The sequence below is a fragment of the Sabethes cyaneus genome, chromosome 2, assembly GCF_943734655.1.
Source record: "Sabethes cyaneus chromosome 2, idSabCyanKW18_F2, whole genome shotgun sequence".
Taxonomy (NCBI): domain Eukaryota; kingdom Metazoa; phylum Arthropoda; class Insecta; order Diptera; family Culicidae; genus Sabethes; species Sabethes cyaneus.
In genome coordinates, this window is record NC_071354.1 from 4,820,206 (window position 1) to 4,842,855 (window position 22,650).

At 36.1% G+C, this 22,650-nt stretch overlaps 2 protein-coding genes across 5 annotated transcripts in view; both read right to left on the bottom strand.

The window, feature by feature from the left end:
* Positions 1 to 9,940, bottom strand: part of LOC128733972 (cysteine-rich motor neuron 1 protein-like) — a 28,479-nt gene extending 18,539 nt beyond the window's left edge. The window contains exons 1-2 of one of the 4 annotated variants that reach the window (XM_053827897.1): positions 9,854 to 9,940; positions 9,073 to 9,170 (exon numbers count right to left, since the gene is read on the bottom strand). In XM_053827897.1, the coding sequence (XP_053683872.1) occupies positions 9,073 to 9,130 (58 nt within the window). In that variant the 5' untranslated portion in view covers positions 9,131 to 9,170; positions 9,854 to 9,940. Of the gene's footprint in view, positions 1 to 9,072 lie in introns of all 4 variants that reach the window. The other 3 variants (XM_053827898.1, XM_053827899.1, XM_053827896.1) reach the window with 3 other exon arrangements.
* A 920-nt stretch (positions 9,941 to 10,860) lies between these two features.
* On the bottom strand, positions 10,861 to 22,621 carry LOC128738907 (cysteine-rich motor neuron 1 protein). The gene is made up of 6 exons (XM_053834385.1): positions 22,413 to 22,621; positions 11,733 to 11,860; positions 11,323 to 11,489; positions 11,167 to 11,251; positions 10,996 to 11,039; positions 10,861 to 10,944 (listed from the first exon to the last, which is right to left on the bottom strand). The coding sequence occupies exons 1-6, from the start codon at positions 22,619 to 22,621 to the stop codon at positions 10,861 to 10,863; spliced, it is 717 nt and encodes a 238-aa protein (XP_053690360.1).
* Positions 22,622 to 22,650: the final 29 nt, after the last annotated feature.

Sequence of the window (22,650 nt, forward strand, 5' to 3'; positions counted from 1 at the left end):
GCAGCAAGTCTTTGCCCATTTTAGAAGAGAGAGTTAATTCAAGTTAACAAATTGCCTTCCATGCATTGTTGATAAAGCTCTAGAATCATGCATAATATATAAAGTTTTGTAGCCGAATGGCAAATAGAGGTAGCTTCCCTACGAACCAAGCAGAGTAGAATATTTTAACAGCCGAAAAACACCCGTATACATATGTTGTTAATTACCTGAACGCCAGTTTGCATGTCATGTTGATTTTTTTTACTACACGAAAAGTTGCATCCATTATGACATTTCAAAATACAGCTATATTTTAAGTTCACGAACATTCATAGTAGAAAACCGAAAAACTATAGCAAAACAGACAAGCACGTGTTAATCCTTCATGCATAGTGCAATGAAAAAGTTGCTGTCAGTGAGAAGAAAATTGAATGCATTTATTCTGGTATTTACTTGGATAGAACGTGCTTAACCACACTATAACGCGCGAAGCGGGAGCAACTTTTTATCTCTGACCCACCACCCATAGAGATGCACAGATGATTACTGTATTTTTTGCATAGCTCAAATATTTGAGCAATGCGATTTGATTTGTCTATCCTCGTGGTTTCCTGACGCTCCGCAGTGGAAATGAATGGAATCCTCTTAACAGTGCTGCTGACGGTTGAATTTTCAGTTTCCTCAAGCAATTTGTTACATCGCCCCGGTATCGGGAAGATTTATTTACCGCACTTGAAAAGGAATTTCCGAATGCATCGGAGAATGGAATGCGTTTGGCATGGATGCTGTTTTCATTTCCAAATTCAACGTTTGACTGTGTTCCGTTTGACTTCCGCCAGCATGCTGATGTATCATGTATGTACTACAGTGTGGAACCAGTTCGGAAAGTTCCCGTTGACAGACGAGAGTCGCACAATTGCCCATCGGAAATCGTGAGTTCCGTTCGAGAGTGAACACAAAAAGTCACTTGAAAAAGCCGAGGAAATAACCTTCTATTCAAACTGTTAGTTTAATGGAAAAAAGGAAAGGGAATCGCTTGCGCGATTCAATTTCATTTTTGGAAAGTTTTACACGGGAACTTTTCATTCATGCATCTGTTTAGGATTTTTATCCGGACAATTAATATTATTGATCTAACGTCTGCCTCTCACACTTTACGATTATTAACATCCTGCTAGATCGAAGTGCTAATAAATGTTTCAAACTGAAACACAAAAGCATAAATCGCTGAAAATGATACTTATGTAGCACAAAAGAAGTGCAATACATCAAAATAATCACTTCAAGAATACAATGCAGAAAATCAACATAAATTTCTGAAAAAAAGATAAAAGATTTTTATGACCTTTTCTGAATGCAATGATTCATTGTCGAACGCTTATTTGTTTCTCTTGATGCTTTTTTGAATTCATAGAGAAAGACTGCTTTTATCATAATGGATTGAAAAAGCACCATCGGTGAAAAACAAATTTTTTCAATGCCTTTTTTAAAGTTCTGCGTTCTACCATGCGTATATTTTCATTGGCAATATTACCAAAAACAATGTTCCCGACTTTGGATGATTTACTACGGATTGTCCTAGGGCATGATCAAAGTGCTCTCTTTGATGAAAATTGTAATTCCAATCGTAAATATGTGCATAGTTTTTTTTCTGGTTTTTTGAAGTTGCTCAAAGGATTAAACGGTGGTTTTAGCGGAACGATTCCAATTCGATACACCTAAAAAAACAGATTACCGAACCATAGTATCCTGCTGTGCTATTTGCTACTTTTTGCTTTAGGTACATACCGTTGTAACCGATGTATGTAGCTCTATCGAGTGGTGGTGAAAAAACGTGAATACGAAAAAATCGATTTTTCCACATTGTAACCACAATTAACGCTTTCGGTTCCATGGAACGATCGAACATTGCCGGCGGAACTGGGAAACCCGGAAAAAACGGAGCTTCGCTATTTTTTCTGCGGTCGTGAATAAACATTTTTATTTTTGTCAATGCAATCGTACCCAAACGAAGTTACTTTTCGACACACTATTCATTTGCTCAAGTGGTCTCGCTGCAAAGGGCGCATCTCGCTTGAACCGACATTATCTCCGCTGGCACCATAATCAATGGCAATGTTCATTGTACGAAATGCAGACGAAGATAAACGGAGTAAAAATTTTATTATTACATCATGAACATGAGAGGAAAATGAAAGCGAAAACTACCGCCGTAAGAGGCACACGTTATAAGACTAGACTCATCGCCATAGAATGTTAAGTGGAATTTCACAGTAGAATGCTTATAATTTTCTATTCTACACTTCGGCTTGAACTGGTCCTGTTGTCTAACTGCCAGACGGATGGTAGGCAGTGCCATTTAATCTTGCCGTTCGTTTGGCCTCATACCACATGCCATCACCTGATGGAATTTTCAATTGCATTTGCAAGTAGATTGCACTTCGAAATTGACGTCAACAAGTATTTCCTTGAACAAATCTTTTGAAGAACAAAAAAACCTACATGAACGTGTTGGTTCTTGCAAGTACTACTGTCGATAATGCACCGTATGAATTACAGGATTGTCGTTTCAGCATTAGATGTAAGCAAAAAGCGTCAGCTATCAAGCCCTGAGAGTATGAATTATGGCTTGGATTTGAAGTACACCGATGCTGACGTTATCGTTCGCTTGTGGAGATAGTCTACGCAAATAGGCAACAAGATGCTTTTAGAAACGTCACCGTCAATTGCAGCCTGTTGTACAATATTACTCGTGGATACTTGATGACCACACAATTTGGTATCGAATTTAGAACATCCCCGGTACCGATGACATCGCCGGCCGGCAGAAATTTCGGAGCGTTGTGAAAATGTGAAACTCACCTTCAGAAGAGGAGCAAATGGAAAATTTTGCACAGAGGCACTCAGATGATAGCAAACTTTGGATATTGAAATTAAATATATTTTAAATTAACGTATTGCAATTCTATCGTATCACATAGCTCGCAATGCGTAGCACGTTCTGCCCAACCTATAATATTGGGCACGATTTGGCAAAATATTTGGAAATCGTGCGTAGTTTGTTTGACCGGCAAAAACATTTCATTTTATTTGGATTTAATTAAACTATTTCAATAATGTGATGTATTTTTACTCGGGTATTAAATATGTTTGCCCGGCTTGAAGAGTCTTGAATCAGCGCCCACCTTGATCGATAGCAATCTTGAAGAGCTGTCAAAGCTTAGCCGAGGAAATTATGCAAAACAAACCAAACACAGCTCATCGTCGTTTCAGATCCTCACCGAAACCGTGTTCGGACCTTTCATCAATTCGACAATCAAATAATCCGATCATGGTATTTTAATAAAGATTCTAGATATTAACTATGAACTGGACAACGGATTCAACTTAGCGGTGATTTGTCAAAGAACAACAGTTAGTTACTAATCATAAGGTGAGCGCTAATAAAAACTTAAACGCATTAACAAGCGTTTTGTATCTGGGACATTCACGTAATAAAAAACTATAGTTAGGTCATTACACACAAAAGTAATTAAACTTCCGTAAATTCAGGCAAAATTGATCACTTTTCACCGTCACCGGCATGCTTCTCGTGGTAGGAACCGAAACTATTTGACATAACTTTGTTTGCGTGTTTATGAAGAGCAACTGGTAAATACAAGTTTCGTCAAAATATTACACCACGTTGCGGAGCAGTACAGAATGGAGCTCGAACGACGTAAAAAATCACCAAAGAATCCAGCGTGGTCTAAATTAAAGTTTGCTAAAGTACTCAAAATATCAAAATCAACAGTCTTTATATGTTCTGAAGGGTTTTAAAGAGAATGCAGGTAGCCACGAAGAACCTAATTTGCTAGCCAAGAAGCGTGCAGGGCGTTTGTACGAGCAAGGTTTGATGAAATTTAACGGATGGACGACGAAGCCTACGTAAAAATGGATTTCAAGATACTTCCCGACCAAAAATTTACCTCGCAACTCAAGACTGAATTTTTGAACTGGGCCATACATGGAAAAATGGTTAAAGAAACGGATTTTGTCATTCATTTGTAAACATAAAGGTAACGTTATATTCTGACCTGATCTAAAGTGATGCTAGAGTGGTATGCAGCTTACAATATCGAATGCATACCAAAAGAGATGAACCCTCTAACTTGTCCGGAGTTTCGACCTACTGAAACATTTTGGATAATTGTCAAACAAATACTGCGACGAAACGGGGATACCGTCTACAGTGCTAAAGAAAGTGGAAGAAACATGCTGAGTCAGTCGTATCTTCAACGGGGCAGGGTATGATGAGTTTTATTTAGAAAAAAGTTCTAGAGTTTAACAGAATCACATACACTCAAGTACTTTTTTTACACGGTTTGTTTTTTCGATTATCAAGAACAGGGCAACTTAGCAACCATTCATTTATATCTCAATACATTCGGGAGAGGCCCGACATTCCTCACGTAGTTTGCAAATGGTCCCTCAGTTGTACCGTTCTTGAGTAATGGGAAAAACAAACCGTGTAAAAAAAGACTTGAGTGTAAATGTAATGATGTTCAGTGATGGTAAAAACTCAAAATCTCAAAACACATCAAAAATTAAAATCAACTGTGAATTATGTTAGCTTGATCCTATGCAGAAAAAAATCACGCGTTTTTTTGTTTTCATAGCAAGAAGAACAAAACTCACACGTATTTTTTCCCGCTTGATCACATTCTGCTTTGCTTCAACTGCTACCCGGAGCTATGCACATTTTCATACAAATTCCTTGTTGAACAGCATAGGCATTCTCTCGTGTGATACGCAGCTGTGAGTGAACGTGAGGGAATTAATCTCTAAATAAATCGCAAAGTTAAACTAAAACGCACATTTAAATTACATGTTAATCTAATTCTTATTAGCCTTGTTATTTTATAGTTAAGAATATGTCGATTCCCGCGAAGGAAAAATGTAAGAATATATTTGCCATCTTTGCCAATATATTTGCCATCTTAGTTTATGAATGTGTGCTGCATTTTTCGCTGCTGATGTTTTCTTTGACGGTAGATTCTCTTTTGCTCTATGGTTCGTTGTATGAAATGCCGGCTGCGGAAGAATTAAGCAAAATGCTCACAGCTGAATTTGGTTCACATAGCATAGCAACAGAGACATTGCGTATAATAGCGAGAGTAATTCATATGGGAGTTTCGCGCTTGTGATCAAGGTTGAAATTTCATGTGCTTGAAGTTTTTACTGGTATGAATTTTTCAACACTGATGATGTTATTCTATGTAACTTAAAGCGGAATAAAAATACTGCAATCTAGTCATTTATGGCTTTTTGCGACACTAGTCCCGAATTATAGGTTGTTCTATGCGTTCAGAATAACTTTTAGCTAGGCTTTACTAGTTACGACGCCTCCGAAGAACCAAAGACTTAAGTGGTTTGATAGCGAATTCATGTAGTTGGTGGTGGAGGAGAAATACTTGAAGAGCACATCACGATGTTGCAAAACTGTACGAAAGCTAATTTCGAACAGAAGTTCTTAGTAAAGCTTAACACCAAGGCTATGTGCCTTTGGAGGGAAACCTTCTCATGAGTGAGTGTAAGATGGTCGAAAAATAGAAGTAGTAGTGAACAAAGGCGGTACGGTGATAGACCTAGCAATAGGTATAACCGATGACCGTTTCCTAGTCATCGGTCTTTAGGATCTTGAGGAGAAACAATGTTAAAAAGCAATAAAGCTACTGGTATCGACTAATTATCGACCAAATAGAGCATTCCGATGAGCAATTATTAAGAAATACGACGACGAGCTTGCTGGAGCTGGTGCGCATTCCCACGAGTTCGGAACCTCAAAGTACTCGTGTGAATGCGCGCATTGAAAATGCTTGCAATCACGGCTGACGTTTCGTTCCGTTATGTTTCCATTGCAAGATATCGACGGTCAGTGTCATTTCAGCTATAATCTATGGCTATGGAAGATTCATTATGCACGAACACGGATTTCCAAAAAAACTGTAGAAATAAACATATAGTAGAATTTAATTTGGAAAAGTTTTCTTCTTCAATTTCTGGGTTTCGGCCTGGTGTTTAATATTGCATTAGAAAGTGTGTCCATAAGTGCGGGGATAGATAAAACAGTGGTACGGTTTTACAGAAGTTAGACCAGCTTTACGTAATGTGCAGACGATATCGACATCGACGCCTGCAATTTTGAGTTTTTGAAGCAAGTAGAATTAGACTCATTAAACTTCCACCCAGAACTCCGATTGACGGTGTCGATATCGAGTATTTGGACTGCCGATAATGACACTTGACACCAGCAGAGAAACACATTAGGAAACCGTGCTTACTTGGGACTCTGAAGGACGCTGCAGTCTAATAAAGTTCGTCACACCACGAAGTTGACAAAAATCTACAAAACATAGATATAACCGGTATACCGCGGTAGTCCTCTAAGGCCACAAGGCATGAGATATCGCAAGACCAACGCGCCTTTGGTTTCTTTGAAAGAAAAGCATCATCTACGGTCGAGTGCAGATGGGTGGCGAGTCGTGGACAAGGCGAACAACCGTGAATTGCACCAGCAGCTGGGAGAACCGGCTGTTGAGGGGTGAACATATTGTAGAGAAGTCGGATGATAACCAAGTGAAAACGGTTTCGATAACGACCCGACAGGAACTAGGAAAAGAGGTGCGCAGCGAGCAAGATGGATCAACCGATATTGTTGTTGCAGTTGAAACCCGTAATAATCGACGTGCGACATTCAGTTTTATTTATTTTACTACGTCTTCAGTTAAAACTGTACAGACTGGATGCTTATGACCTATGTTTATTCTTATTCTGTGAGTCGCAAGTAATGCGCACTATAGCAGATCACTGTGCGATTACAGCGTACTACTTGCGACACACAGAGCAAAAATAAAATCGTTGTGCGACGGTTATCACGGTTTTCAACTGCAACAATAATACCTTTCAAAAGGTATATAATACCTTTCTTTAAAATATTACGATAACATTTTATAGACTGAAAGCAAATTAGTCTCCAGCTGCATCAACATCCCTTAGTTCTTTATTTTCCAATATAACTTTCATAAATTTCCGTTGCAGCTGAAACATAAAAGCGAAATTACACACTAGGTGCAACCGAAGTGAACGATCCAATTTACAAAAATAATCTGCCGTGTGTTCGAGAACCAGAACCCTGTTATGTTTCAGCTAGACCATTCAATTGTTGGCACCGCGATGACCAAATGTTGTTAAACTTCAAGAACACACGTCAAAGAAAGTGAAATAAATATTCATGCAATCAGCACTCATTAAAACGAAAACTTGCAACCTTCGTCGTCAGCTATTGAGCTGAGTAAAATAAATTATTATAGGTGCATCATTAAGGGTGATAAAATCTACGTAAAATTCAAATGTTAATTGCTTTCGCATAACACATAATTGGCCGTCAGCGAGGATCGAGGCGAATATGACCGCACAATGGTGACAGGTATTTTTAAAATAAAAATCTGAAAGGTAATTTGAAGATGTGGCATTCGAGAACGTTTGCAACGACGAATGCTATCTTCGATCCGACCAGCCGCGCAATGGCCCTCTTTTTTTTTCGTTGGTCGGGATTCATGATAAGAGCATTGCAAAAAAAATACTAGGGTTGTATCCTATTACAATTTTTTTTGTAACATATCGTGTTAAGACAAGATATAAATACATTTCAACCAACCAGAATCGGTATGTAATCATTATTTTAGGAATTGTTACTGTTTGTTGCATCATGCAGTTCAGTTTAACTACCAAACACATTTTAGAGGGTGGTGAGTTAAATTTTAACCTAGAAGAAATGTTTGCCGGTGAATTTTACAAACGGATTAACCGAGTGTGGTGTAAGCTTATTTGTATATGAAAATCAATAGAATGTTAAATTTTAATAATACAACTTTTTGCTTAATGGCTAATTTCAAGTGAAAATCATGTTGATTTTGTTGGTTTTGATTCACTAGCAGGTAAACAAACTAAATGTGTTTTTATTCACTGACTACTGAATTATTGCAGTTTTGTAAATTTAATAAAATAACAGAAAATTGTTTTTTAATTGACTCCTCAATTCTTTGCGGTTTGTATTTCTCAAACCTGGCGAGCAATCAAAAATATTGTCACATTATCAGATATCATTTTCTGACCGTGACAATAAAGATGGAGAGACAGATTTTGTTTTCGGTGCGCGAAGATATTTACAGTTCACGTACAAGCTGTATAAAATATGTGAAAGTAGTTATTCAATTTTAATCTTGATCTTTGATGCGATATATCAAACAACAATTAATATAGTCAATTAAAAATAGTGTGTAGTAAAATTTTGTGCAATTTATGGATTAAATTCGATATTTCATCGGTTTATTCTGCTACCCTGAATAATAAGCCAAAATGGACATACGAGTGCGTATATTTTATGGGTACAGACTTACTGAACTAGGTGTACCTAGGAACACGTTTAGTCGCAAGTAATAAATATCAAATGACTAAATATTAGCACATTTTATGCACACTTCATAAAACATCAAATATATCCCATTTCAAGGCTTTTAAGCATCGAAAATCTAGTGCACCGTCGTTACGCATGTTATAGTCTCCGATATATTCATTCCTTTTTGTTAATAGCTGTACACGTTCGAAAGTAAAACTTGCAAGGCAGGTAATGCTCGTGCCCAAATGATGCAGATTAAAATAATACATGGCAGGCGGTCGGTACCTTCTTCTGGATGTGTTTGACTTTAAGACGCACGTCCACGCACTACGCATCGGAGAGAGTAGGAAATGCCGTAAACCTAAATTTACTGTTTTTGATTATTTATTATAGCCCAGTCTTATCAATGCTTGTTGCGAAGAAGATAACACACCGACATACTTGCGAATATCATCGCGTTCTCATTTCAATTTGTTATTACAAATTTGTTCTAGTCCACCTTGCAATGGCGTCGCAAAGTTTTACTTGCAAGCAGGACGTGTTTGGTTATCACCTACAGACTAGATATACGGTCGAGTTTCGTTTTTCTTTTCCTGTTCGGTTGAATTTTATCTGATTGCCTTGATAACAATTGATACTATGACATCAATTACCTGTGAAGATTTCCTGCGGCACAACTACTAGCAACGCATAAATGATCAATACTTTCATTGCTCCTGGGCTCCTCTTGGGCAGGGTTTAATTGAAATCACTGTAAATGGCATGTACGACTTTAGTTTTACCCGGAATGTGACCCTAGAGTTACAACATTTCAATAATAATAAACTTAGCGAGTGTGTGTGTTCGGTTCTGCGGGTGCAATGGACGGTTCGTTTCACCGAGTTTGTCTTGACGCGACACTTTTCTAGATCATTTCAACTCTTTATTACATCTAATCGAATGATAAATGATATATCAATATGTACTGTTTTATTTCGTGCAGGAAACTGGGAAGCGACAACTGTCAACGCGAGGCACTGCTTGCTTTGTTTGTTTACATCACACGCAAATTTCGACACTGTTTGATATGAAAAGCTTATTCGGAAGATGAAATATTTAACGAAATGTGCATCTGCTTCACTCTACAGGAAAACTGTGACAATAAACACTTTTGTATGCACAAACTGCGTACTTTGCAAGCTTCGATGCGTTATTTTTATCAGCATCATTGATCAATTTTACATACAACCCGACCGAAATCAAAGGCACACAACCATCTGTAGAAGCAATATTCAATACCAGTCCGTGTCGACGTTCGATCGTTTTGGCAGTAACAATTTTAGCAAATGTGTCGCACTTGAGTTGATTGTTTATTTCAATACGTACTGGTACTTATATTTGGAAAGTTCGACCGAAAATTACTGCAGTTTGCAAATCAAAATAAAATAAGCTTACGCGTCACTTCTTGTTTTTACTGTTGTATCGTATCGTACGTTTGTCTGGTTGTATCAACTGCTAGAGTAAAACTAACCAACAACTGCTTCGTCGAGCCGCATGCCACTTACTGTCGCCACACAATATTCCCACACAGGAACAAACTTGAACGGACTTGAACACATCGCCCTGTAACCAATTATACATTGCGGGTTTTTATTTCTCATACTATATGCACACGCTGCTGGTTAACGTTGTATGGTTTAAACGGGTGAAATAATATCTGCACCGTCACAGTACAGCAAAACCCGTCTATATCGTCATATTTCACCAACACAAGAAGCATCAAAGCTGCTTAAGTCATCATATCGTTTTGCTAAAACAACCAATGTTTACAATTTCGACTTGCTGCGGAAATCTATTTTTACCTCCACATACAAAAGTATATTCTGGTATTGGTGGTCCGAAAGCTCGCAATTTCGATATACATATGTACTATGTTGTAAACTAAAACTTGAAGAAACAGATCAACGTGCGTCGCTGATGACACATTACAAACTAAAGAGAGTGCAGAACCAAATGTTTGTGACCATAAAACACTATGAACAAGACTTAGAAGGTTGAACTATGATGATGATGATTGCCCCATCCTCAGTATTGCTGAGCTGATTCGTGAACCGCATTATGCCACGTTAACAGGTTTAGACTGCGTCTGGTCTGTTCCGATGCGGGTCTTCCGCCGTGCATGACGATTTTATTTTTGTTTCCCCGTGCTAAAAGGCTCCATTTTATCGTATAATCGGGATCAAGGAAACTTTAGCGGCGAACGGTGACTTAGCGTAAAGGCACAAGTAGAGCGTTTATTACCTAATATGGGATTGCACCAAGAAATGATCAGGGAAAAATAAAAATAGCAAATTTTTGAAAAATCGATAATTAATTGCTTCAAGCAAAACCATAATACACACAGTAAAATTTTCTCATTAGTTGGTAAATGCTTTGCCACCAGGTTCAAATCAACAGAAGAATTACAAGTTTGTATCACTAGATGTAATTGACACTTTGTTGGCCGGTATTATGATCGTAAAACCACGTATTAGCCTAATTGCTCCCTGACAAATAATTCAAAGATTTCAATTTAAAAATGAAAGTTTGATTCTTACCTGGATTTCTCCTTTCAACAGTCTTTTTTTCAAAGCAGATTTTCCTGTTGAAGAGAAGTAAACGAAATGAAAATATCGAAAACTTGTTAATCGTCACTGAACTTCCAATTATTCGGTTATTGCTAGTAGGCATAAATAATATTCTAACAAACGTCACGAGCCGATGCTTACCTGCTGCATTTCTCGGAGGAACGGTGTAGTCTTCGTCGAAGTCCAGTTCGGATTTAACGAGGCTGGCCACGTTCAACCGACATTCCTGTAATAGTAGAGTGTTTCGTTTGGATTAGTTCCGTGCAATTTCGTAAAGTATCGTCGATATAAACCCACCTCTAAATTGTCAAATTCCCACTTGGTGATAGATTTGTTCTTACACAACTGCATTGTGTCCCAACAGCGACATTTTCGGTTCACAATTTCACATCCCGTTTCAACGGTGACTTTTTCGGTACAGTTTTGATAGTGTTCCGGATCTTCCTTATCGTGTTTGGGCAAGTCTGTAAGTACAAACGTTTAGTGCGAACTTAGTTGATACATTTGAGGCTCTACAAATTTCTAACGATTTCAAAAATTAGGTACTGGAATATTCAGCGAGTGTAGTCTAAGCTGGTTCGAAAGCATGCTATATTTTAATTCAGTTACTTAAGAATGTGACTTTAACATAAAGCGCAATAGTAAAGTTCAACTGCAGATAGTTAGTGCCTAGCATGCTAAAAATTGGAAAATTCAGTGTTCCTTACCCAAACAAATTCCTGGTCCTCCAAAGGGCGCTTTAGAAACGCAGCTCAAATGTGGTTCGCACGTGCCAGAGAAATCTCCTGGGCCTCCGCATGCTTCTCCGATTGTGCGTGCACAAACTTTGCAACACCTGCAATGAAAACCAAAAAAAAATCTTATAAATTTATTCATTCCTAGCAAGCATTTTGCAGCACTTTTATTAGTTGATTACTTTACATGAACATTAGAGTTTTTTTAATTACATTTTTTTCGGATGTTACAGTTACTTTCTTTCATATCACGGGATTTTTCCAAATTATTTTATGAAATTTTAAATACGTGCATCATTCATGTACAATAGAACTAAAACAATATTTTTTTGAAATTCGAGGTGTCATATTTTCCTAGAAAACATTCCAATTTTCTCGGATATCGCTTATTTCAGAACTTCAGCAAAAACTAACAGGAAATAGCTTTCACAAAACCTTCTGTAGTGGTAAAGAGCATGAAGGAAAAATGGCAAAACTGTATGAAATTTTTCAAATATTATTTGCTTATGCGTCAACTCTCAATCTTATAGTGATGAAAGTTTTACGATAGGATTTTTTTGGTTTTGAGTTATGCATTGCTAGTTGCAAAAATTCATATCTATTGCATCATGCATTGTAGAGTAGAATATTTCACATGATTTTTCACAGTAACTAAAGCATAAGCATAAGCATAAGCATAGGGTGCCCGTGTGCTGCTACTCCGTTATTGACCAGGACCGATGAAAATTGCAAATTGATGGCTGGAAAAAGCATACTTGGAACAGCACGCTATTCCTCATGGTGCAACCTTATCCGGTCCCTGCATGTAAGTATGTAAGCACCAGTTATATGAGACTAACCTGGATATTCGAAAATTTTCTTGTAAAACCAGTAATTACGAAAATTAAGATATAAAAAATACCTTTTCAACAAATTTAATATAATGCCAATGGTGCTCATATACAACAATAATTTAATTTATATCGAAAATACTATGAACATGCAAGATTTACGACTCGAAAACTACGTAACAACTTGAACTTATTATAACTGACAATACAAATCAGGGATAATGAAACGAGCCAATACAGTCCCTAAGTTGATAAGCATTTCCTCTTTTTTTTAACGAGTAGGGAAATCTGCTATCAGACACCTGAGAAGACAACTCAGGGAGTGGGGTTTGGTATCTCGACCCCCCTACTGGGGCGTGAGGATCCAGACCCACTAAAACCCTACTCGAGTCTCCAGCCTCAATCCCCCCTGGCACCACCTTATCGGTATTACTTCAGGGAGGAAGCATTTCCTCTTACCAACGCTAATATGCAGAGATATAGCGCCCTACACGCTAGATGATCTTTTACAGTAACTAAACGCTAAAAAATCAAAAAACGTGTATTCCTCCTCATGTAATACTTTTATTTGGAGTTTTCCACCTTCGTGGAAATCAAAAGCAATTCAGCACTGGTAGAGTTATAATCAAACAGAATCTTCCATTTTTTGTGACACTGGCCCAAATCTAAATTTTGATTGACGTATAAAATGTAATAAAAACTTGAATCCTTTATATTTTGTACCTCGAAAGGAACTGCAACAAAAGATGACGTGGTCCCAGAAAACCAGAAGAGAGGAGAGATGTTCTATAGTATCACACTAAACAGCACCATAGCGAGGAAATGACGTGATTGAAAATATATGTTGCAACCTGACAGACAAATTAACGACAAAAAACCTAAATGCCATTGTAGACAAAATAAATTTAAAGTTTTAATAAACCGTGTCAAATAAATAAATTAAAAGAAATCATATTAAACAATAAATAGCTAAAAAAAATTAATGTACAAACCATTTTATAAATTAGTTATTTTATAGTAGTAAATTTTATAAAAGTTATCCTGATAGACCAATTTCGGATTGAACCGAGGGAGGCACGAACTCTTTCTAGTTCATGTGGGTATATTTCAGCATGTGAGTTTTCTAGTTCCAATGATTCGTTTTGTGTCGATGAATTCTTTGTATGATTGAATAGCATGTTGGATATTAGGCTAGCTTCTGCTTTCGATCATTATTAATACTACTTCATTACAACTTCTCAGATAGCGGATCTTTCGATGTTATATTAAAACTAGGTTGACCCGACGTGGCTAGCCACGATACTTTGGTATCCTTGAAAATTGTATTATGATTTACGATTCAATAGCGCGTATTAAAATTGATTAGTCAAAAATTGGCAACCTTCTATTAATTAAAACACGTGTTAACTACAAACGAAGCAAACCGGGCTCAGATAAATGGGTAAAAATTTACGAATGGTAAAGAACGTGCTGCTCGAGGAAGAACATTTTGAAAAAAGTAGTCATTTCTAGAACCGATACAAAATTTAAAATCTGTCCCGCCTGAAATATAATTGCAGAAAATATTGATTGCATTATACCGGGTAGACACTTGCTATCTAATTCGCTACTCCTCGTTGGACCGCAACTATAAAAACATTCTTCGTTTTAGTAAACCGGACAATCTTTAGGATTAGTTATTTGCCTGAAATTGAGCCAATACAATACAAAATCCTTGGATATTTCAGATCTCAACGGCTTTTTTGCGGCCCAGTCTCATAAAAAATTAGAATACTTTTGAAACACTTAAACAAAATATCTAATGCTACTTCTACTAAATTCTTTAAAACTTAAATATTTATGTAACTTTATATTGAGATATTTCAGATCTTGTTCGTAAATCGACTTAACAACAAAATCAGGGAACTATACGTTCCACATAAACCACATTTGGATTAATTCTGGCTTTTTTATCATCAAAGTTTCAATGTGGTCGGCGTCAAATCAGACCGGATCAAGTCGTAAAATTTAAAAAAAAATGAGTTAATGATAGCAAACAATCAAGAATTTTCTAAGCTATATTTACTCTAACCAGATCACCTAAATGTTTCAAACAACTAAAGTTATAAGATGATTTCGAACGATTGATAGCTATGAACCATACAGAACAGTAAAGTTTGAACACGTTTTTCTCGAAATCATGGTTTTGTCACTTGGTTCAATCTGACTTAATACCAACCATGTGTCCTTGATAAAACATCAGACTATTTAAGAAAACACGCTACATCACCTCTGTTTGATTCACCTGAATCAGGAAGGGTTTTAACTACCATTCTCGTAAGGAACTCCGAAAGAAGTAAATGTAAATATAAAAATACTCAACGGGATATGCGTTTTCGCGCTTTATATTGATTATGCGCTACCTTGGCAGTTTGATTAAATCGTTGGCTATCCTTATTACCACGTGTCAAATCCATTGTTTAAATTGCTCCATGAATCTCAAACGGTTGACGTTTGCTTCAAAAATTTGTTTTAAAATCAAATGTTTTTATTCAAGCGCAGAACTTGTTAAAATCAGTATCGCACTATGTGGCAGCTTGGCAAATTGCCTATTTCACCCACCCACCCACTGACTGAAATCATTGTTACCTTCACAACGCATGTTGGAGCCTAGAAATTTTTTTATTCAACAGCTTGCTTAGATCTAGCGTTACAGTCAGACACAAGGAAACTATATATAGTAATAATGTCTTCTAAAATGAACTAGCCTTCTGCGTTTAGCGCATATTCAATTTGTTTTTGTCACTGGACATTTTTAAAAATACTTTAAATACTTTACTTTAAAAATAATACTTTAAAAATAATGGGCTTTGCACAGCTACCGCACCATAGTTTCTGCTTTCGAAAATGGCTGTCCATCTCATTCATAATTGCTGAATCGATTGGCTTTCTACGAAGAATCTGAATCTGGGATTTGACATACTTGTGCGATCGCCCAACTTTAAACACCTTATCAAGATTATGATTATCTTCGAGACATTTCCTATTAACTTTGTCATTGTGCTGGGCTGAGTTGCGAATACAAACTGATTCATCGTCATCTCACTCGTTTGATCACCGAAATTACCCAAAAAGACTTGGATTTTATAGGAATCGGTCAAGCTATTTATTTGGTCGTACCTGTTAGTCATTCGAGGGGCAAGTTATTTATCCAAAACTAACATCGCGCTTTTCCGAGAATTCATAAGTAACACTACGTCTTACCACAGGCGAGCATTACGAAATAATGAATATGAACGTTTGAAGGATAATATTCCTGATTTATAAAAGATGCAGCAATTGTGTGGTTATTAGTATAACGTTGTATTTCAATTGATAAATAGTGAAAATTAACGAAAAGTTTCAAAGTCAAAATTTTCCCATTCATTTTTAGTGTTATCACCTTACTTCTTAGCACAGACGACAATTGGACATATATTCTACGTACTGCAATCTCGATCACTCCCATTTACGAAAAAAAGTGACAAAGTAGCCCCGTTTCAAAAGGACGGATATTTTTTTCGTTCCTTGAGCCTCGACCAATAAGATGTTCCGATGTCCCAAAACAATTTAAAATCAGTTTTAACTGTACTTTCAGTTTATATACGTGTACTTCAGTTGCCACATTTTGCAACTTTTCAGCCTTTGTGCCATTTTTTACACTTTTTTTACACATACACTTACATTTTTTACACAAAATGTGCCATTTTTTACACTCAAATCTGTCAATAACTCAGTCTGAATTGAAGATAGGGCTCGTGGTCTTCAGCAAAATGGTGTATTTTTATGATATTCACATATCTGTAGAACATTGTTGTAGTCTAAATTGTATAGTTTTAAATATATACAAACTGATATACCATTAATTTTAAGGGGGTACGTCGTAAGTGACGCCTATTATCTCAAAAACTGTGATACGTACAAAAATGACATCTTCAGTAAATATTTTTTCAAAAAGATTATATACAACTTTTTCGAAGAAACCATAGCTCAAGATTTAGATTTTGCAGCGCCACCTGTGGTTATGTTCCGAACTAAATCTAATGATCAACCGTTGCATCTATTAATATACAAAAATTCTCAAAAATATACTATAATAATAAAACCACTATTAAAAGTGTTTACGATCTGAATCAGGGATTTAAAATATCACTGTTATTACGGAGAAATAACCAACAAAAAAGAAGAGCCAGATAAACCAGACTCTGCTACTTTTATTGGTCCTTTAGTTAAAAAAAATCACTACCGTCATCCGGGGATACTTGCAACACTTTTGAACTTTGACTTGGTGTAACTTTCGAAGTGTACCATTTAGAACCAAGTGTAAGTAGCCAAAACTTGTACAGTGGTCAGTACTTTTGATTTATGATTATGAGAAAAAATATCAACTTAATGAATCTGTAGAATGAACCGAAAATAGGGGTGTTGCAAGTTACCCAGTAAACGGGGTTACTTGCAACACTTTTCTGATTTTGCGTTTCTTATGATTTTGAATTTGATTTCAAATCGCAAACAACTATTGTTTAGACATTTTGAGTATATTATCAGTAAAACAAGATATGCTAGAGGCATGTTTGCTTCCCAATTTTGTCTATAGATTTTTTAGAGATATTCGGTGAAAATGCAGCATGTAGGCAAACTTCAAATGGCCGTTTTAAGGCTCGTAAAATTTTTCATAATTTTAATTTTTTTGGAGATGGTAGTGGAAAAACTATCCACGAACAGATGCAAACTTAATTTGTACATACTGTCTATTACCATAATTATCTATTTTACAAGTGCTGCACGCCGAACCATATTAGAAGTAACAACACGAAATCATCGTTTCTTCTCCAAGTACAAAAGATAAACAAAGCACAAACTTACTATTTGTTAGCTAATATGACGCATTAATTGTGCACAGGAACTAATCGAAAAAATACAAGTTCATGTAAATGCTTTGTCTTTGTCTTTGCTCACCCATTTTTCCCATTTCTACTCTGAAAGTGAAATTACTTTCCAATCGTACAAAAACAAACAAAACAATGATATAATGGATTAAACTTAACTAAACAATAGGTAAATGTTTCTTCTTTAAACGGCATTAGCTACAAATGGTTGTGTTAACAAAGAAATGCGTTAGAGCTGTCAAAAGCGCGGTACGCATAAGTGTTGCAAGTATCCCCGGATGACGGTATAGTGCTAACTTCTGAGCTACCCATGTAAACAAAGCATCACCAATGCTATTCAAATTCAAATCAATTATCATTTAAGTCACCTTAAATGCTATTTTGGCAAATTATTCGGCTAGTTTACTGCTAACTTTCTTGTAGTGCTGACAATGCTTATTTGAAGCTGATAACTGACACGAAGAATTTGAATTGAATTTTGGATGCTAATTTACAACACCTATACAATCAAAAAGCTAATGTACAACAACGTGCCAGATATGTTAAAAAGCAGTTGATCCGGTGCTTATGTTAATAAGTTTTCTTAAACATAATTGGTTGTGAAAATCAAGTAATTTTCCACAAAATTTTCATGACGTTCGCAAGTTCAACTCTCGACTGGGAGAGGTTGTTAGATTCAATAGGATCGTGGCATTAACCCCGAAATTGTCATTCACAACTATTGTCTTCGTACAAATGGCTGCGAAGTCTGTCGTATGAAAACACAATAAGGTCCAGCTTCGATATCTAGTATCTAGGATTTGCTTTTAGCAATTCTTTTAGTCGCTAATATTTGATGGTAGTGTTATTTTTCATTCCTGAGCTATGATCGAATACTGAGACAAAGTGTTATATTATAATAACAAAGTTATCATAGCAACCATGTTTCACGCTTTCTTTTGTTAGGCATTTTGTTTACTTTTTACAAAAAAAATCTAACATAAAGTGCAAATCAGCATTTTTAACTAAACAAGATTGATCTTTCTTAACATAGACTGAAGCAAGTACTTCCTGTATTCCTGTTTTCTGTATCAAATAAATAGCTATTATGGTTCTTATTTATTTTCGATAAACCGGACAATATAAAAGGACAAAAAGAATTCTGCTTAAACGCTTCTTCAGCATCATTATGACAGTTAACCCATGGAAAAACTGTCAGAATAACGCTGAAGAGCGCACATTCCCTGCTTTGCAAAATACTACAATCAGAATTTTCATCATTAGCTTTACGAAAAAATTCATATAAACCTAGAAATAATCACAAAAGCGTTAATCAAAACTAATGCTTTGAAGTGTACAAGCTCACGACCAAAATTGTGTTGCTAACCTACTTTGTTAGCGTTAAAACAACGAAAGTTTAGGAAGTGCAATCTAGCCATCAAACGGCAGGTTGAAAGATTTTATTTTGACTGTTAGCAGTAAGCAGACAATTCAGAAATAAATTTTTGGTTCAAGCTTTTCAATCAACTATTCGGGTTTTCTCAAATAAATTAAAAGATAAAATCAACATAAGGGCAAATGTCGCAAACGTAAAAAAAAACCGGGTAAGAGTTGATTTTCCTATGCTGCTGGTCCAGTAAAAAAATATTCTCACTCGTTTTGTTTACACTTGCGATATTCGCCTTTTGTTAATTATATCTCGAAATAAGAAAAAACACACTACGAGTTGAATCATTAGCCACTTCCTTTCCCTAAGTCAATCAATTATATTATTCGACTGTACCTATAGGATTTTTTCATTGCCATTCTTAAATTTTACTATCGTTTATGAAGAATCTTGCGTTGCAAGTTAATAGTTTTATAGTTTTTATATTACACAAAAATTTTTAAAATCGTACTGAATCAGGCACCTCCATCGATTTCAGCGAAAAATGGCGACGCATAGTTATTTTTCAATAATCTATAAAAATAACTATGCGTCTCCTTTTTAATTGAAATTGATGGAGGTGTCTGGTTCAGCACGGTTCTGAAACTTTTTTGTGAAATAAAAAGATATGTGTATCGAAGAAGAAAGTCCAAAGTGCTCTACAAGTGCCAAAATGTGCCATTATTGACTTGTAGTTGTGTAGTTGTATGTAAGGGTAGGCGGGGCAAAACCGCCCGCTTAAGCAAAACCACCTGTGTAAAAAAAAGTTGTAGCTCAATTTCTAATTTATCTGCTTTAAATGAACAATTGATCTATTACCTACATGTAAAAAATAAAAAAAATAAATATCTGAATGATTTTCTATTTTTTATTGCGATTTGGAAACACGTCCAAAAAATAGAGTATTTTTTCCATGCGGGGTGAAACACGCCCACTAACGGGGTAAAACCGCCATAGCGTATAACTTTAACAATATTCAACCGATTTGAACGAAACTGGTGGCATTGGATTCGTAAATTTATCCAATTTAAACAAATTGAATCAGTTTGCCATCAAACAATACATGGTTCCCCGAGATTCGCAATTTCAAAAGAGTGTCCGGCAACCACTCGTATTGGAAGAATATCAGTGATATTGGTACCAACAGTCTTGAAATTGATACCGTGTAGTTTCCTTAGACAACAAGATGGATCGGGTTAGGCATCATGGAGTCAATCTATAATGACTAGAGAGGATTTAAGACAAAATATAACAATACGGGTTTTGAAGTTCCTGCAATTGATCCGGTGGGTCATTTTTTGACATTTCAAATTGTTCTGATTGATAAACCAGATACATATTATTTTTGCATTGCTAAGAAAATTGGCTATATTTCCATAAAAAAGTGTTTATTCCAGTATATTCGTTCCAAGAAGGAGGAATTATTGAAAAAAGCTATATCCGAGAAAACAAGAAAATGTCCATAGTGCCAGCAGGGAAACTTGGCGATTTAGATTTTTCCAAACAGTCTACCAGCTACAAGTTAAGCACATTTACATTGTTTTATGTAAATCTGAGATCCTTTGGTCCAAACTATACAATTATTTTAAAAATCTCCTTATCGCACTAGCATTATGCACGACGGTCTTGCGCCGTTCGTTGTGGGCGGTTTTACCCCCAAATGAGCGATTTACACAATTCACTATTTATTTTAACAAAACTGCGTGAACAGTTATCTAATTTAGGTACTGTCGGATGAAGACAGGATCAGAGATGCGATATGGGTTGGATTTACTAAAAGTTTTAACGTTTTGAATAAAATAAACCCTTAGTTCTGCGGGAACAAAGTTATAAAAAACGAAGCGATTATAACGAAAAGTCTGTTTTTATTTATTTCTCCGATAGTTTACACGATATTGCTGTACAAGGTATTGTAAAATATTGCGTACGCATTCAGTAATATGACTGTCATCAACATTTAACACCAATTTGAGCAAGGCCCTGTAAAACCATGGTGGGCGGTTTTACCCCGGCGGGCGTTGTTACCCCGTTTACCCTTATTAATCAAACATGTACTCTGGGCAAGATTGATCGTGTTCTCATAAAGTACCATAGTCATAAAGCTATCATAAATTGTATATAAAAGTGATTGTTTCAATACATTATTTAATTTGTAGCAATAAAAGATAAAGGGTACATATCTTGATCATTTCCACAAAGTAATTCATGAATATTTATTTATCTAGTAAACAAATTCAAAACGAATGAAAAGCATATTAACAATACAATCGTTGGAATCATACAAATGTAAAACGAAAAAAGTTTTAGTATGCAAGTATGCAATACGTTTTATTTCCATACCAAACCAAACTCGTTGACGTGGAAAGTAGCGATAAAACACAGTGCAAGTACTTCACTGTCAAAAGTTTATCGAAACAACTATAGCGTTTTTATGACCATTGAACTTTTGCCATGCACCACTGTGGATTAGAATGTATTTTAAATTGATTTTCTAACTTAGAAATACTTTAATTGACTTAATTACAATTCGACTAATTGTTCCGATTTGCGATGCTGTTGGGACGTCCGTTAGAGGATACCATTAGAATATATGTTAATATATCCTATGGTAGCAAGGAAGCAAAGGCGAAATTTCCTCGAACCGATATACTTATATTTTCTAACACCTGTTGAGAAAGCAATTGTCCCATCTGTTTCCGAAAAAGTTTTCTCTGCCAGCGATGGCGATTGAATTTGAATTACAGTTTTAACGACGTAGTTTGGCCGGGAAGCGTCAGGTGTAACCGTGAGTTTAGTGCGGAAAGTACACCGAATAAAACCAATTCGTTACCTAAACCGCTTTCTTTCAGCACGGCAATTTTCGCAGATATGTGGCAAGCGGCAGTACAGACTCCTAATCTTTTATTGCTCCCACTTTCATCCTCAGGTGATAGAATTGATTTTTACATCACAGAATCCTTTTTTCACACATATCAACACCGTTACTTAAACGAGTAGGTTGTCCCGATTTCTTTCAAGCAATAATAAAAGTTGTATTTGATTTTGATAGTTAATTAGTAACGACAAGGAACCCATCATGTTTAATGTAATTCTGAGTCATTTGCAATTATAAATCGAAACAATGTAATTAGTTTGGGTTTGCATGGAACCATGTCAGTTTTCATGATGAGTCTTAAGTTCTTTCCACCCCCGTTCGCAACTCGTGAAAATGCTAATGTACAAAGCTGGGAGAGAAGCATTCAAATATTTTGCCCGAACTGAAATATGCACGTTGTTGTCACTGGTTAAAGTTTTTTGAAAGTATCAAAGGTAATAACACGTGAACGGTTTATACTGTTGGAAATCGGTAGTGTCAATCTCAAAAGATAACTGGAAAGTACAATTTGTGAAATTTTTGCGACTTCGAATTAAATTACGAAAATTGACTATCAATAACGAATTAAAAACATTAATTATAATTTTAATTAGGACTGAACCAAACTGGATAGTAAAAACCAATTAGTAAACTTACCTGCAAGGGTCCCAGATTGTGTATCCTTTCCCGGGGCAATCTTCTGCTCTGATAATATCGCACTCGGTTGGATTGCAGACACACTTCAGTGCAAGTATATTCGAATTCACCATAATCAGTAAACAGCACACTATCAGTTTCGCACTCACTCGCACACTTGATATGGTTCTATGCGTTAGAACGGCAAGGTAGTCAAAAACTTTTGCCATGTTATTGCAATTCACTAGTAAGTTTCGTT

Coding starts and splice junctions, on each gene's coding strand:
- LOC128738907 (XM_053834385.1), bottom strand. CDS start 22,621: ATGGCAAAAGTTTTTGACTACCTTGCCGTTCTAACGCATAGAACCATA. Junction 11,490..11,732: donor AGGACCAGGAATTTGTTTGG/GTAAGGAACACT, acceptor TTGTACTTACAG/ACTTGCCCAAACACGATAAG. Junction 11,040..11,166: donor TCCTCCGAGAAATGCAGCAG/GTAAGCATCGGC, acceptor TCTCTTCAACAG/GAAAATCTGCTTTGAAAAAA.